The 15,356-nt window shown below is 44.3% G+C and overlaps 1 protein-coding gene across 4 annotated transcripts in view; it reads right to left on the reverse strand.

Moving 5' to 3' along the window:
- pms1 (PMS1 homolog 1, mismatch repair system component) overlaps positions 1 to 15,356 on the reverse strand; it is a 128,883-nt gene that overhangs the window by 67,441 nt on the left and 46,086 nt on the right. For all 4 annotated transcript variants that reach the window (XM_085985873.1, XM_085985875.1, XM_085985874.1 and 1 more), the window contains exon 5: positions 12,678 to 12,841. In XM_085985873.1, coding sequence (XP_085841999.1) covers positions 12,678 to 12,841 — 164 coding nt within the window. The remainder of the gene's footprint in view (positions 1 to 12,677; positions 12,842 to 15,356) is intronic.

The following is a 15,356-nucleotide window of genomic DNA, read 5'->3' on the forward strand; positions in this document are numbered from 1 at the left end:
CTGCGACATTAAATAAATTTAAAACGGAGATAGACAGTTTCCTAGCTGATAAGGGAATAAGGGGTTACGGGGAGAGGGCAGGGAAGTAGACATGAGTCTAGGTTCGGATCAGCCATGATCCTATTGAATGGCGGAGCAGGCCCGAGGGGCCGTATGGCCTACTCCTGCTCCTACTTCTTATGTTCTTAAGACTCTCGTTTCGGACTTAGGCAAGTCACTCTCAAAATTAATGCAAAATTCTATCATATTATGATCACTCTGCCCCAGAGGATCCTTTACTGAGAGATCGCTAATTAACCCTGTCTCATTACACAATATAAGATCTAAAATAGCCTGGTCCCTGGTTGGTTCCAGGACATAGTGTTCTAGGAAACTAGACTACCTTTGCCAATTTGATTTGTCCAGTCTACATGAAGATTAAAGTCGCCTAAGATTATTGCATTCATGTCCACTGCGCATGCCAGTGTTTATGCTCCACACTAGTCTCCATCCACTCTACTTCATCTAACCCTAACAGCATATCCTTCTATTCCTTTCTCTCTCATGTGTTTATCTAGCTTCCCCTTAAATACATCAATGCTATTCGCCTCCACTACTCCTTGTGGTAGCAAGTTCCACATTCTAACCATTCTCTGGGTAAAGAAGTTGCACCAATTTCTTGGGCTAAGGGACAGGTGCTGATGAATAGTTTAACGTGCACATGGCTGCGTTATACTTGCTGCACTCGCAGGGTGTTCTAATTTTATCTAAGATTTGGCACACCTCTATACACATGCTCATTAATAAACAGGTTAAAATTCTCTTTCAGGGGAGTCAATGTTCAGAGCTGGAAGGGGTTTTGACAATCTACTAGAAATTTCTTACACATGCAGCTTTGCATAGTTGGAAATAAACTATACAATAATAAGCTACCTTTCTTCTGGTCTAAAGTAATTAGGACTAAATTAGTCAGCAACTTGATTACTTGGATAATGGATAATTAACTGTAAAGTATTTGTTCTTGAAATTTCTAAGAAATTTCTTGGAAAAACAGTTTTCCAATTCAAGATAGTGATCACGCTGAAGTACTGCTGCCACCTACAGTATCCTGGTGAAATTTCATTTTAAAATGTGAAATGTAAAACAGGCCGGTTCTTATTTTAGTAATTTACTAATTACATTTTAGTGTGACAACCCAACGCAGATAACGCATGAATTTGAGAAATGTTGAACCTCAAAAACCAAAATGCAAACCTGAAATTTCCTGTTGGATTTCTGCATTCTTGTAATGACAGAGTAACACAGTAGGTTAGATACATTACTATTTTCCTTCTGGGACTTTGGTCCAAATTCATTCCTCACAATGCAACAAATATTTCCTCAGGTTTCTGTACCCTGAAATGACCCCTGTGCAATGAGTGTGGGCAGCTTCAAATCCCTTCCTGATTAACAATCATTTCTCACCTCCAGCTTCTCTGTCGCCATTGCAACTTTTCTAGTCTATTCTATTTATACTGTATTGTTATGGTTCAGTGCAACTCTGAACTTTTCACTCTTGTTCTCCACAAATTGCAAATATACTGTCCTACATGCTTGCTCCTTTCTGCGTTTACAATGTGTTGAAAGTAAGGCTTATTGCACTCTAACCCATTCTTTCCCAGGACCTGTAGAACACCTTATTTATCTCAAGTCACTCCTTTCTCCTATAATCTTCAGGCTTCTAAAATCCAAGCTTGTAGCCATCTAAATTTTTACTTCCTGATTTGCCTCATCGTTTCTACTCTGTCCAACCTTGGTGGTATCTTGGCCCTTCACCTAGGTTTCTAGTTGGTGCAGGCCCAAAGCAAAAAAAGTTGCCCACTGTCTGGCACAAACAAACATGCTCATTCAGAAAGACGACAAGGATGGTTAGTGTGGAAAGCCAGTCTGGCGCAGTAAAGGGTGCTCTTCTGACATTGGGGTAAAGACATTGTCAATTGAGTGCTCACTCCTAGTTGTGGATCCCAAAGTGAAAAAGTATTCAGATTCCCAGCCCTGCTCTGCTCTTCTTTTGAGCAAGATAACGTATACTTTTCTGAAATGAAATATTTGACCATCTAATGCTTGGATAATTCTTCCCATTCCAGTACCATTTGTTTTTAAAAGCTACAGTTTTAAGGGGGAAAAAAAACACTTTTCAAGACCAGGAAGAAAGATGAAAAAAAAGCTGCCAAGTTTTTCTTACATCATTTTGCTGGCAACAAAATAATGTCACCATTTTAACAATTTCTTGGCAGCAAAGCTCCCCAAGAATGAGTTGTCAAAAATAGATTGACTGCTTCAAGAACTGATCTGCACGGAATGTCAACAATCTTAAGACAGTGATTTATGAACGGAAACTGAGCATAACCTAGGTGAAAAGGTCTTAAATATCTGCTGACCAAATACTTGTTCAGGGCAGTGTAACACATTCTTTCCTGTCAATGCTATATTTTACTGTGTTGTGATTCCAGATGGGGTTTTTCTTCCTTTCTGAGAGACATGTCAGCAATACTCAAAGCAATGAAATACCAGCAGTGTTTCCATCAGACACTAATTAGCGTCACCCTGATTGTCCAAAATTATATTAACATAAGAACATAAGAAATAGGAGCAGGAGTTGGCCAATCGGCCCCTCGAGCCTGCTCCGCCATTCAATAAGATCATGGCTGATCTGATCCTAACCGCCAATCTACTATCACAGAACCATCTCCTGAATCTAACAGAATTAGACACACGAAATAGGAGCAGGATCAGGCTACACGGCCCCTGGGCCCGCTCCGCTACCTACAGGGACATGACCGATCCGAACCTAGACTCATGTCCAAATTCCTGCCCGCTCCCCGTAACCATTAATTCCCTTTACTTCTAGGAAACTGTCTATTTCTGTTTTAAATTTATGTAATGATGTAGCTTCTACAGCTTTTTGGGGCAGCATATTCCATGGACCTACCACCCTCTGAGTGAAGTAGTTCCTCCTCATCTCAGTTTTGAAAGAGCAGCCCCTTATTCTAAGACTATGCCCTCTAGTTCTAGTTTCACCCATCATCGGGAACATCCTCCCCGCATCCACCCGATCCAACCCCTTCACAATCTTATATGTTTCAATAAGATCGCCTCTCATTCTTCTGAACTCCAATGAGTAGAGTCCCAATCTACTCAACCTCTCCTCATATGTCCATCCCCTCATCCCCGGGATTAACCGAGTGAACCTTCTTTGTACTGACTCGAGAACAAGTATGTCTTTTCTTAAGTATGGACACCAAAACTGTACGCAGTATTCCAGGTGCGGTCTCACCAATACCTTGTACAACTGAAGCAATACCTCCCTATTTTTATATTCTATCCCCCTAGCAATGAAAGCCAACATTCCATTGGCCTTCATAATCACTTGCTGCACCTGCATACTAACCTTTTGAGTTTCGTGCACCAGGACCCCCAGATCCCTTTGTACTTCAGTACTTTCCAGTTTCTTGCCATTAAGATAATAACTTGCTCTACGATTTTTCCTGCCAAAGTGCATAACCTCACACTTTCCAGTATTGTATTCCATCTGCCAAATCTCTGCCCACTTACTTAGCCTGTCTATGTCCCCTTGCAGGTTTTTTATGTCCTCCTCACTCACTACTTTCACCAAATATTCCGGGCTAGGTGGCCAAATGGATAAGTAGCCCACCTTTTAACAACATAAGACGTAGGAGCAGGAGTAGGCCATACAGCCCCTCGAGCCTGCTCCGCCATTCAATAAGATCATGGCTGATCTTCTACCTCAAATCAAGTTTCCTGCCCTATCCACATATCCCTCGATTCCCTCAGTGTCCTCTGGATTTTGAATTTTGTTTTAAATCAAGCCCAGAAAAATACGATACTTATGAAAGGAGAAAGGAGAAAAGATCATCTGGTCTGTCAAGCCCAGCCCATCCAGGCATCGTGCAGCCACTTACGCCAGTGACCCCATACCCCAAACAGGCAATCTCCTGAAATAGGTAAAAGCAGGAGTTAAAAAAAAAACTGATGCCAATTTAGGAAAACGTCTGGGAAATTCCTCTCCGACTAAGGAAATCAAGCAACGCTCCAGGAGACTACAGTAGTCCATAACGCCTCATAATCCCAGCCAATTACACGTTGGTCTCTCTTATTTGTAAAGTGCTCCTTTTTCAGGAACTTGGATGTGTTTGACAGCACATCAGAAGAGGAAGACCATCACCATCCACGGCAGCAACGACGTGCTGTGGTGGGATCAGCAAGTGCAAAGGAGGGAGGTGCACAGGAGAGGGGTCCGAGGTCGCATTACTCACGTCACACGGTTTACAGAGGCTCAGCTACCTTGACCTTGCAGAAGAGCTGTGCTTCCGCAGACTGAGGTTGTCGTGTCAGTTGGTAGCAAACGTCTGCAGCCTCCTACAGGCAGACCTGCTGGACTTGGTGGCGACACATTACCAGTGGCTGTGAAAGTGACCACTGCCCTTAACTTCTTTGCCTCAGGATCCTTTCAGGGGGCTACCGGTGACATATCCAGGATCTCCCAGTCAGCTGCACATAAATGCAAACAGCAGGCCACTAATGGGTTGTTCGTCAGGGACAAGTATGTAAATGTCCCGTGATGACAATAGCCAGAATGAGCGGGCACTCGGATTCGCCTCTCTGACTCGATTCCCATATGTACAGGGTGACGCTGAAAGCACACACGTGGTAATCCGAGCAACACCACAGCAACCAGAAGGTTTTATAAACCGCAAGGGATATTTATTCATCAATGCACAGCTGGTGTGCAACCACAAGAGGAGATTCATGCAGGTCTGCCTCAGATTCCCTGGGAACTGTCACGATGCCTTCATACTGCGGCAGTCCATCATTCAAGACCTTTTCGTTCCAAGAAGCAGACTTAAGGGCTGGTTTGTAGGAGACAAGGGATACCCACTTCAAACTTGGCTCATGACACCAGTGAGGAACCCCACCAATGAGGCGCAGGAGTGCTACAATGAGACCCACATGACCACCAAGAGCATCATCAAGCAAGCTATTGGAATGTTGAAGATGCGCTTCAGGTGCCTAGATAGGTCTGGAGGCACCTTTCAGTACTTGCCAGCCAGGGTGTCCAGAATGATAGTTGTGTGCTGCGTCCTGCACAACATCATGTAGCATAAAGGATTGCAGGTGGAGGAGGACAAAGGGGCTCATCACTCATCTTCGGATGAGGAGAACATAGAGGAGGAGGAGCACCCATCGCCAGACCAGCTGCTTGCATTGCTGCCTGGGATGCAAGAAACAATTACTTACATTTATATAGCGCCTTTCATGACCACCGGACATCCCAAAGCACTTTACAGTCAATGAAGTACTTTTTGAAGTGTAGTCACTGTTATAATGTAGGAAATGCGGCAGCCAATTTGCGCACAGCAAACTCCCACAAACAGCAATGTGATAATGACCAGATAATCTGTTTTAGTGATGTTGATTGAGGGATAAATATTGGCCAGGACACCAGGGATATCTCCCCTGCTCTTCTTCGAAATAGTGCCATGGGATCTTTTACGTCCACCTGAGGGAGTAGACAGGGCCTCGGTTTAACGTCTCATCCAAAAGACAGCACCTCCAACCGTGCAGCACTCCCTCAGTACTGCACTGGAGTGTCAGCCTAGATTTTTTTGCTCAAGTCTCTGGAGTGGGACTTGAAGCCACAACCTTCTGACTCAGAGGCAAACTGCTACCCAGAGTCACAGCTGACACTCATGCTCTAATATTGCAAAGGTTCATCTAGTGTGAAACAGAACAAATGAAATCCTGCAGTCCGCTTCCACCACCAGCACCAACCACCTCCCCCCTTTGCACTAAGTAGTCCTTCAACCACTTACCCGCTCAATGGGTCCCGTCATATATTGACAATCATCATAAAATAAGTGAAAGGGCAAGTTGGCCCTCGGGGCACAATAATGGGCAAGACATGGAAGTGGTGCAAATCATTAAGTTTTATGTGGCGTTATATAAAAAAAAGGAAGCTTAACATAACATTTTGCCAAAGACCCATGTGCATACCCTTGGTGAATTACAATTTCCTCAACTTACGCTTCCCAGCGCTTCTACGTAGTGCATCCTGTGTGACTTCAGCAGAGGTAGAGGCAGGCTGCTCAAATCCTTGCCCTGACTGCTGGGATGCTTTTGACCTAAGTTCTCTGGGGTATGAAGCCTGAGGACCCCACCAAAGACTGCTCCATCTGCACCTGTGCAGGAGCATACTCAGCCATCAGCAGACGAGTTTGCATGACGGGTACTGGCTGAGGGGGGGGCAACGGGTGAGAATTGGGAGCGCTGTGAGTGGAGTTCCCACTTCCATGTCCACTTTCGCCATCATCCTTATCCTAGGCCAGCACATCACTCCTACCATTTTGCTGCAGACCAGATTGGTGGTGAAGATCAGTGACGCGATACAAGGCCATGGATAAGGTATTTGTCAAGTTGACATCCAAAGTCTGCATGGCCGTGGTCATGGCCTGCATGGACTCATTTGAGAGCCTTGCTTGAAGCTCCATGGAGGTGGACTCTCTCTCTCCATGGCAGGCAGGCATTCTTGCAGTTCTCTGCGCCACCAATCCACCAGCGATCAAGTTGGACTCCTCCATCCTCTCTGCTATTATGGTGAGTTTGCATGGCACGTCTGTCAGTACCTCGCAAAGTTGCTGTTGCACCTCTAGCATTCTCCTTTTCAACGATAATGCCTGGGGTTCAGCATCTGTGTCCAGCTGAGCAGAACTTGGAGAGGATTGTGGCCTCCGACGTGGACTCTCCACAGCTGTCCCGGTCATCACTGTCTGCTCACGTTCACTTGTAAGGTGTGAATTACCAGGTGAAAACTCAACTAACTGTGTAAGTGAACCCACTGAAGTGCGAGTATCTGCACTGGTGCATGACTGTAGGTCCTGTGACAGTGCACCCTCAGAAGAAGTGTGGTCCTCTGAGGAATCGTCCTCCTGGATGTCCTGCGATACTTGCTGTATGTGTGAAGGCCTTGGAAGATGAAAGAAAGGGATATGATTTAGTCGTAGCAAAATTACAATCTTGACAATCACCAGGCTTGGTCTTCTCAGTTCAGTCACTGATGAAATGAAGTCAGCATATGTGTCAACTTGTGAATGTGGAACTGAGGCAGAGACAATGCAACATCTCCTGCAATGCCCATCGTTAGAGGAACCCTGCACTGTTGCAGATCTTGCCGAATCCAACAACAAGGCGCAAAAATGTGTCCAGTTCCGGCTGGGCTATGTATAGACTGTCCGTGGACACATAAGAACATAAGAAATAGGAGCAGGAGTAGGCCAATCGGCCCCTCGAGCCTGCTCCGCCATTCAATAAGGTCATGGCTGATCTGATCCTAACCGCCAATCTACTATCACAGAACCATCTCCTGAATCTAACAGGATTAGACACATGAAATAGGAGCAGGATCAGGTTACACGGCCCCTGGGCCCGCTCCGCTACCCACAGAGATGTGTCAGAGATATTTGTAATTGTCACCAGCTATCTATGATATCCTTGTCTCTCCATCTCTGATGGAGAGGGATGCAGATATGCCACTTATCTCCAGGGCGTCCTCCTTCACCTGTGAGCTGGACTATTTGTGGTGGCTCACCTCCAGTCCTGTCACTCTCCCTTGCGTTTTGCGCGCACTTCTCCTACAAGGGGTGAAAAAACAGACCTGTGAGTGAGTGAAGGTGAGGTAGTCACCCAGTGGATGCAGTGCATTCGGTGAGAGTGATGAGACAAAATGCATCACATTGCATAAGGATTGGGATGAGTGTCAACAGTGGATAGATAAATGGGGAGATGATGAAGTGCATAGAGAGTGAAGGCTGGGTGCTGCTGAAAGTTGAGTGGGTGTGAGGAGCGATGTGATGGAGAACACTTAACAAGACAGAGAGAAAGTGGGGGGGGGGGGGCTTAAAGCATAGGATGTAGTTGAGTCAGCAAATGTACACACTTTTCTTGACCTGGTTAGGTCATTAAACTGCTTCCTAAATTGCATCCATGACCTGGGCACAATGCTCCTGCTGCTCACCTCCTCAGCTACCTCCTACCTTCTTGAGAGGAGCAGGTTTCTTCCTCCCATTGCTTGGGCAAAGTATGTCCCTCCTCCTTCTCTTGACTGCACCCAGCATCAATTCCAGTGAGGTGTCATAAATTTGAGTGCTGCCCTTGCTCCATATCCACCATCCATCCTGAACATCTCCAATTTCCATTTGTGAACTGTCCCTTTAAATACAGCTGAGATCACATCATGCAGGTGCTCATCACATCCACTGTGCAGATTGGAGATGCAAAACCCGGAAGTCAAAATTAATTGGTACAATTGTGTAAGATCGCAGATTCCGACCCACTCAGTTGACTTCCGGGTTTCGCCCCACGCACCCACCCCATTCGGAAGCCACCTTCAGATTAATGCTGGGGCCAATGTGTCCAGCTCAAAGACCTCTGAAATAATTATAGTATTAGCCATAAAATTATTTCCCTCAATGTTCCACATGATGCTGTGAATTTTACAAATACCTGTAGTAGGTTGTACTTCAACTAATATTTCATGTAATAGAAATGACTGCACCAACGCTGACTACTGAACTGTGTATTACACAGCATGCAAGGTACCGAAGAGACTGTAACACGAAATATCAATATCCTCATTATAAATGGGGTTGACTCGGATACATTCACGTCGTGACACCCGTTAATCTCCCATTGCAACAAAACATGGGAGACCAAATTTGACAACACGAACCGAGACCGGATAAGATGTAGACAGCAGCATAAATGGCCCTCCTCAAGGCCTCAGCCAAAGATGCCATTCAAAATTATCAGCTTCAATGTGGAGGGATTCTCTGCAGAGAAGGCCAACATTCTTTCATTCATTCTTGGCATGAAAGCAGATATCATGTGCTTGCAAGAGACACAGAGAGACAGCAGCACCAAATATCCCTGGAATGCACATTGCTGTGTGGACATTAAAAGCAACAGCTATGGCAGTAGGATACTTGAACATGACCAAAGACTAGTGAAAAACATGGTACAATGAAACTCATCATGGTTGAACTCAACCAAATAACAGTAGCTTTTGTTTATAAATCACCCAGTGAACAGGTTCAATGGCCATCCAAATTTCCCTTGCCAGAAAAAAACAATAGTTACAACACCATCTGGGAATACTCCAACAATGGCTACAATGCGAAAGAAGTTGGCAAGTGGGCGGTGACAAAGAACCTCATCTTGCTCTCTGATCCCAAGGACAAATGTACCTCCCAAAGTGCACAATGGAACATGGACTAAAACCCCAACCTAGCTTTTGACACGTCTTATCATGATAATGCAGACAGTTTCAGAAGGGACGTAATGGAAGTGATCCTAAGATCACAGCGTAGACCAGTGCAAGTGACTATAAAGGTTGCAATTCAACCCAGGAAGACAAAGTACTTGCTAGGATTCAACTTCAGAAAGGCTGGTTGGGAAGGCCTTACCTCTGAATTGGATGAAACCATCTGTAATATTATGACATGAACATTATAGAGAATTTGTCTCCCTATTGTGGATGACTGCCCAAAAGGTTGGACACTATGGCCGGAATTTTCCGGGGGTTCAGCGGGTGTGATCGGTCCTCAGCCGCCTTTCCCAATGTTGGGTCTGTCAGCGTTGAGCAGCCCACTTAAACTCATTAGCATCTAGTTGACAGATCATTAACAGGTTTTTTAACTTACCTTTTGACTTTGACTTCATGGCCACGGGAACCACACTGTTCGGGGACCACATCGGTCAAACTGAGGCGGGAGTTCAGTGGCCATTGCTCCAGCTGATTATGTGACAGCTTCAAATGTACAGTAAAAGCTTCCACCTGACAGATCATCACTTTCCTCAGCCACAAGCTGTTTCTCAGTCCATTTCCAGAAACGATTCTGCAGGCTTTCCACGCTCTATCCACTCTCACCTCATTGGAAGAATTCTCTCACCATTGACAGAATGCTTCTGTCATCTCTACTTCACCTGCCATCTATTCCATCAACATGGGTGGCCTATATAGTGTCTCACCTTGGTCCTCAGAATCCGACCATGATCAGCCCCAACACCAGGCACACCAGCAGCACCAACCTTCTCCACAATCACCTGATGCTGCACAGGACAGAGGGCATCAGTACCCGAGCGGCCAGGGATGGCCTCACCATGGCCAGATTTACTTCACTTGCCGCGGAACACCCTGGCTGCCACATGATGCGCCAGGTTGGCACCACCCCACACCAACACCATAACGCATCCCTACAATGTCCAAGCCATTCCTTTCACACTCACCACCATTGTGGGGGGTACCGTTATGTCTCACCATTCACTGCAACTCACTAACCATTTTCAAAGGTGCACACAAATCTGTCAAAGAATGGAAAGTGTTGAAAATAAAGGTTTCAGTGTTTGACAGCACATTAACAGAAACTTTACATGAACATTGGATAAAACACACACGTGGCTACTCTTGTGTGTTGCTAGTTGGTATGATTGCACTAGGATGAGGGTGAGTGTGAGGGGTGGCTAGTGAGATGGGGATGTGATAATGTAGATAGAGAGAGGGGGATGAGTGGAGGTGCAAGGTAAGTTTGGTGTGAGTAAGGATGTGCAGGAGTAGGGTAGGGAAGGCAGAGTGATGGGGATGTTATGAGAGGCACAGCAGGGTGAAGGTGAGTGTGGCTTTGTATTAATGTTTCGTGATCTAATGAGATCATTGAAAGGTTTGCGCCACTGCGCCCAGGTCCTCCTGACCACATCCCTGCTTGTGATGTCCTCTGCAATGTGCAACCAGGCTGCGTTGGTCTCCTTGGGGAGGTCTCTTCCGCCCATTGGAGCATAAGCATATGGAGGGAGTCATGGGAGAGCCTGGGTGCAGCCCTCTGCCTCTGTGCAGTGATTGTCAGTGTTTTCGGCACTTCAATGCTGTAGAACACTGACAGCACAAATGTTAAAAGAAAGTTGGACATGGTCTCTTTAAGGAAACCGGCTGATGACGTCACGAATGACGTCACCAGACTCGCTTCCTTTAATTGGCCCGGGAAACACGCTGGGTGGGCTTAACAAGCCCCATTAACGGAAAATCATTTTCCAGAGCGGAATGGAGCCAGCAGCGGGGTCGGGACCCACCACCGATGTCGCCCGTCCCGGACCCGACGAGGGAAGGACAGCCTCGGCCTGTGTGCCTGGGCTTTCAGAACAAACAAGCCAACAATATAAGAGATAGTCAGAACTGTTTGACTTGGATCTTTTCAGTGAGAAACCATTAGGCTTCGGGAAATGCTCACGAGAGAGATTGGAAAGGGGCGGTGTGACCGCTGGAGGGAGATGATTGAAACAACAGCCACAATAGCCGAAAAGCATGGGCCACCGTTCGCAAGCTGATACCCTGATGAAAAATCAAAGTCTCTCCCAACCAAGGTGTACACCAACTCATTCTAAACAGCAAATCAACCCGTAAAGCACAAAACAAAACAAATCAACCAGGAACTCCACTCGCTTCCCAGAGGCAACAACGTCTGCAATGAACAGCTCAACATTTAAGAGGTAAAAATAGCCATGAAAACCTTGAAATGTGGAAAAGCAGCTGGATTTGGTGGTATATCTTGTGAACTTCAGGACAGGCGCACAGAAGTGACTACCTGACTTTTTCCAATTCATGCATGGAGACAACGCAGGTAGCCAGGCTGTGGAGTCAGGCCAAGGTGGTTGCAATATTCAAAACACAAAGGTCCCAACTCTGCAGAGTTACCAGCCAATATCCTTACTCTGTTCAACCATCAAGCTATATGAGTGGATGACAATGGGTAGAATAACACCAATAATGGAAAGGCAGCTAGTTATGATCAAGCCGGTTTCCACCCAGGACATTCCAGCTGTGGATAAGTTGCAACTCAATACATCGAAGATGGCTTAGAAACTTGGAAAATTACGTGGAGAGTAAAAATCATGCCGGGTGTAAAACCGCTGTCTGACCCAGACCTGAACCTGCCTCATACCGGCTGGGCGGGTTAGGTTAAAATCAGGACTAATGTGTCAGTAGGTTAATAAATACAGAAATCTGAGAATATGGTGGACACCCTAGGATCTGGGAGTCCCAGTTTGAAAATTTATACACAAATTTAATTTAACTTGTAAATTTAAAACAGATGCATTTATTCTGAACATATTAAATAATTTAATCTTAGAATATTGAGAAAATATCTTCTAAAATGTATATCTCAAACAATGAAAATGTGAAACAAAACAAATGAAAAAAAGCAGAACTGTGGCATTAAATTTCTGATCTACTAAAGGGGTCTTGGGCTCGTTAGATAGGACAAGGACCTAGTACAATCTAAGTGAAGCGTACAAATGCTCGAACGTGCTGTACCATTGAGCAGAGAACACCGCCAGCATTATGCACACAAAGAGCACCCAATCTTGGCTATGCCTTCAGTAGAAGGTATCAAGCAGAACCAAAGTGCTTTTCCAGAGGGAAGAGGAGGAAATGGGTAATAAAGGGAATTACCTTGGGTTTGAACAGCTTCTCATTACAGGAGGAAATATTTTAAAGCTTGCAACATGTTATGTCATGATTATTACCTTGATACTGAAAACAGTCCACATGCTCCAACAATTTAAAAAAATGCAAAATAACTTTTCCTTACCTTATTGTGTGTGAAAATAATCCTAAGGTCTGGTTTTATTATGCCATATGCCATTAGGAGGTCTTGAACTTTTTTCAGCTCATCTTTGCATTTTTTGGCAGTCGAGTAAAACTGCTTTCTTACAGGGATATTCTTAAAAAGTTTGAGCACAGTTACAGTCGTTCCTATAGACGTGAATGACAGTAAATTGAAATTAGCAACAGACAAAAGGTGCGAGCAAGCACTGAAAAACAAAAGAGCATTAATTTTTGAAACATTTCAAATGACTTAAATTCTGTTGCATGCTTTAAACCTTTGCTTTTGTTGTGTTTACTATTTGGACTGCAAGCATATTCACTGGGCCAGTATCAACTTGAGATATGACTCAATTAGAAATTGATGGCATGCATACTGAGGGAAGTTCGAGAGGAACTAGTCGAGGCTCTGACTATAATCTTTCAAACATCCTTGGATATTAAATATTATTCAAGAGGTCTGAAGAGTTGCCAATGTAATACATCTGTTCAAAAAGAGAGAAAGGGATAAGCCAACTATAGACCAGTCAGCCTAATAGTGTGGTGGTGGTTAAGCTTCCAGAGGCCATAATATGGGATAAAATTAATATTCATTAGAAAGACACAAGTTAATTAAGGACAGCAGGCTTGGATTTGTAAAAGGCAAGTCGTGTCTGACAAATATACTGCAGTAAGAGTTCTTTGAGAAAATAGTCGTTTATTGGAGAAAAAAGCAGAGGAGGTTGTGAAATGGATTTTTAAAAAGGGGTTTGATTTGGTGCTGCATAGGAAGCTTGTCAATATAAATAATGGCAGTATTAAAGGACATGTGGCAGCATGGATAGGAAGCTGGTTAAAGGACAGTAAAAAGACTAGTGGTTAACGGGTATTTTTCAGACTACAGGAATGTAAACGTGTGTCCCCTAGGTGTTTGTGTTGGGACCAATGCTCTCCTAAATAGAAAATGAACTGGGTTTGGGTATATGGATCACAATATTAAAATTTGCAGACAGCGTAAAAAAGCAGCATGGTTAATGGTGAAAACAACTATGACTTCAGGAGGGTATAAGTTAATAGATTGCACAGATAGATGCAACATGACATTTAATGTGCTGAAATGTGAAATGGTACATTTTGGGAGGTAAAATGAAATGAAGTTTTCACTAAATGACAAAACTTTACAAGGAATAGAGACTTAATTGTTCAGATGCACAAATCTTTAAAAGGTCAACTTACTAAAGGTATTAAAATGTACAGTATATGGAATCCTAGGTTTTATAATTAAGGATTAAGAATACAAAGCAGAAGTACTGTAATGCTAAACCTACACAAAACATGGGTTAGACTGTTTTTGGGGGCCTTACTTTAGGAAGACCTAGGAGATGGTGCAGAAGAGATTCACTAGGATACCAGTGTTGAGAGGCTTTAGCTATGAGGAGAGACGAGAGATCTTTTCATTAGAATAGATCAAGAGGAAATTTGATAGTGGTACTCAAAATAACCAGGGATTTTGATAAGAGAAATAGGAAAAATGGTATTTTCTCTGGTCAGGGAGTCGATAATTAGAAGGCACAATTTAAGACCATCACCAAAGGAATAGAATCATAGAATGGTTACAGCATGGGAGAAGGCCATTCAGCGGTCGGGCCCATGCTGGCTCTCTGCAAGAGCACCTCAGCTAGTCCCACTCCCCCACCCTTTCCCCATAGCCCTGCAAATGTCTCTCTTTCAGGTACTTGTCCAATTCCCTTTTGAAAGTCGTGATTGAGTCTGCCTCCACCACCCTCTCAGGCAGTGCATTCCAGATCCTAACTACTCGCTGCGTTAAAAAGTTTTTTCAGATGTCGCCTTTGGTTCTTTTGCCAATCACCTTAAATCTGTATCCTCTGGTTCTCAAGCCTTCTGCAAATGGGAACAGTTTCTCTCTATCTACTCTGTCCAGACCACTCATGATTTTGAACACCTCTATCAAATCTCCTCTGCTCCAAGGAGAACAACCCCAGCTTCTCCAGTCTATCCACGTAACTGAAGTCACTCATCCCTGGAACCATTCTTGTAAATCTTTTCTGCACCCCCTCTAAGGCCATCACATCCTTCCTAAAGTGCGGTGCACAGAATTGGACACAATACTCCAGTTGAGGCCGAACCAGTGTTTTATACAAGTTCATCATAATTTCCACGTTTTTGTACTCTATACCTCTATTTATGAAGCCCAGGATCCCGTAAGCATTTTTAATTGCTTTCTCAACCTGCCCTGCCACCTTCAACGATTTGTGCACATATACCCCTAGGTCTTTCTGTTCATGCACCCCCTTTAAGATTGTACCCTTTAGTTTATATTTCCTCTCCTCATTCTTCCTACCAAAATGTATCACTTTGCACTTTTCTGCGTTAAATTACATCTGCCACATGTCCGCCCATTTCACCAATCTGTCTATGTCTTCTTGAAGTCTATCACTATCCTCCTCACTGTTTACTATACTTCCAAGTTTTGGGTCATCTACAAATTTTGAAATTGTGCCCTATACACCCACATCCAAGTCATATATCAAGAAAAGCAGTGGTCCTAGAACCGACCCCTGGGGAACACCACTGTAAACCTTCCTCCAGTCCGAAAAACAACCGTTCACCACTACTCTCTGTTTCCTGTCACTTATCCAATTTCGTATCCATGCTGCCACTGTCC

Source organism: Somniosus microcephalus, chromosome 4 (assembly GCF_052327205.1).
Source record: "Somniosus microcephalus isolate GS21.2 chromosome 4, FLI_Smic_1.0, whole genome shotgun sequence".
NCBI classification, from domain to species: domain Eukaryota; kingdom Metazoa; phylum Chordata; class Chondrichthyes; order Squaliformes; family Somniosidae; genus Somniosus; species Somniosus microcephalus.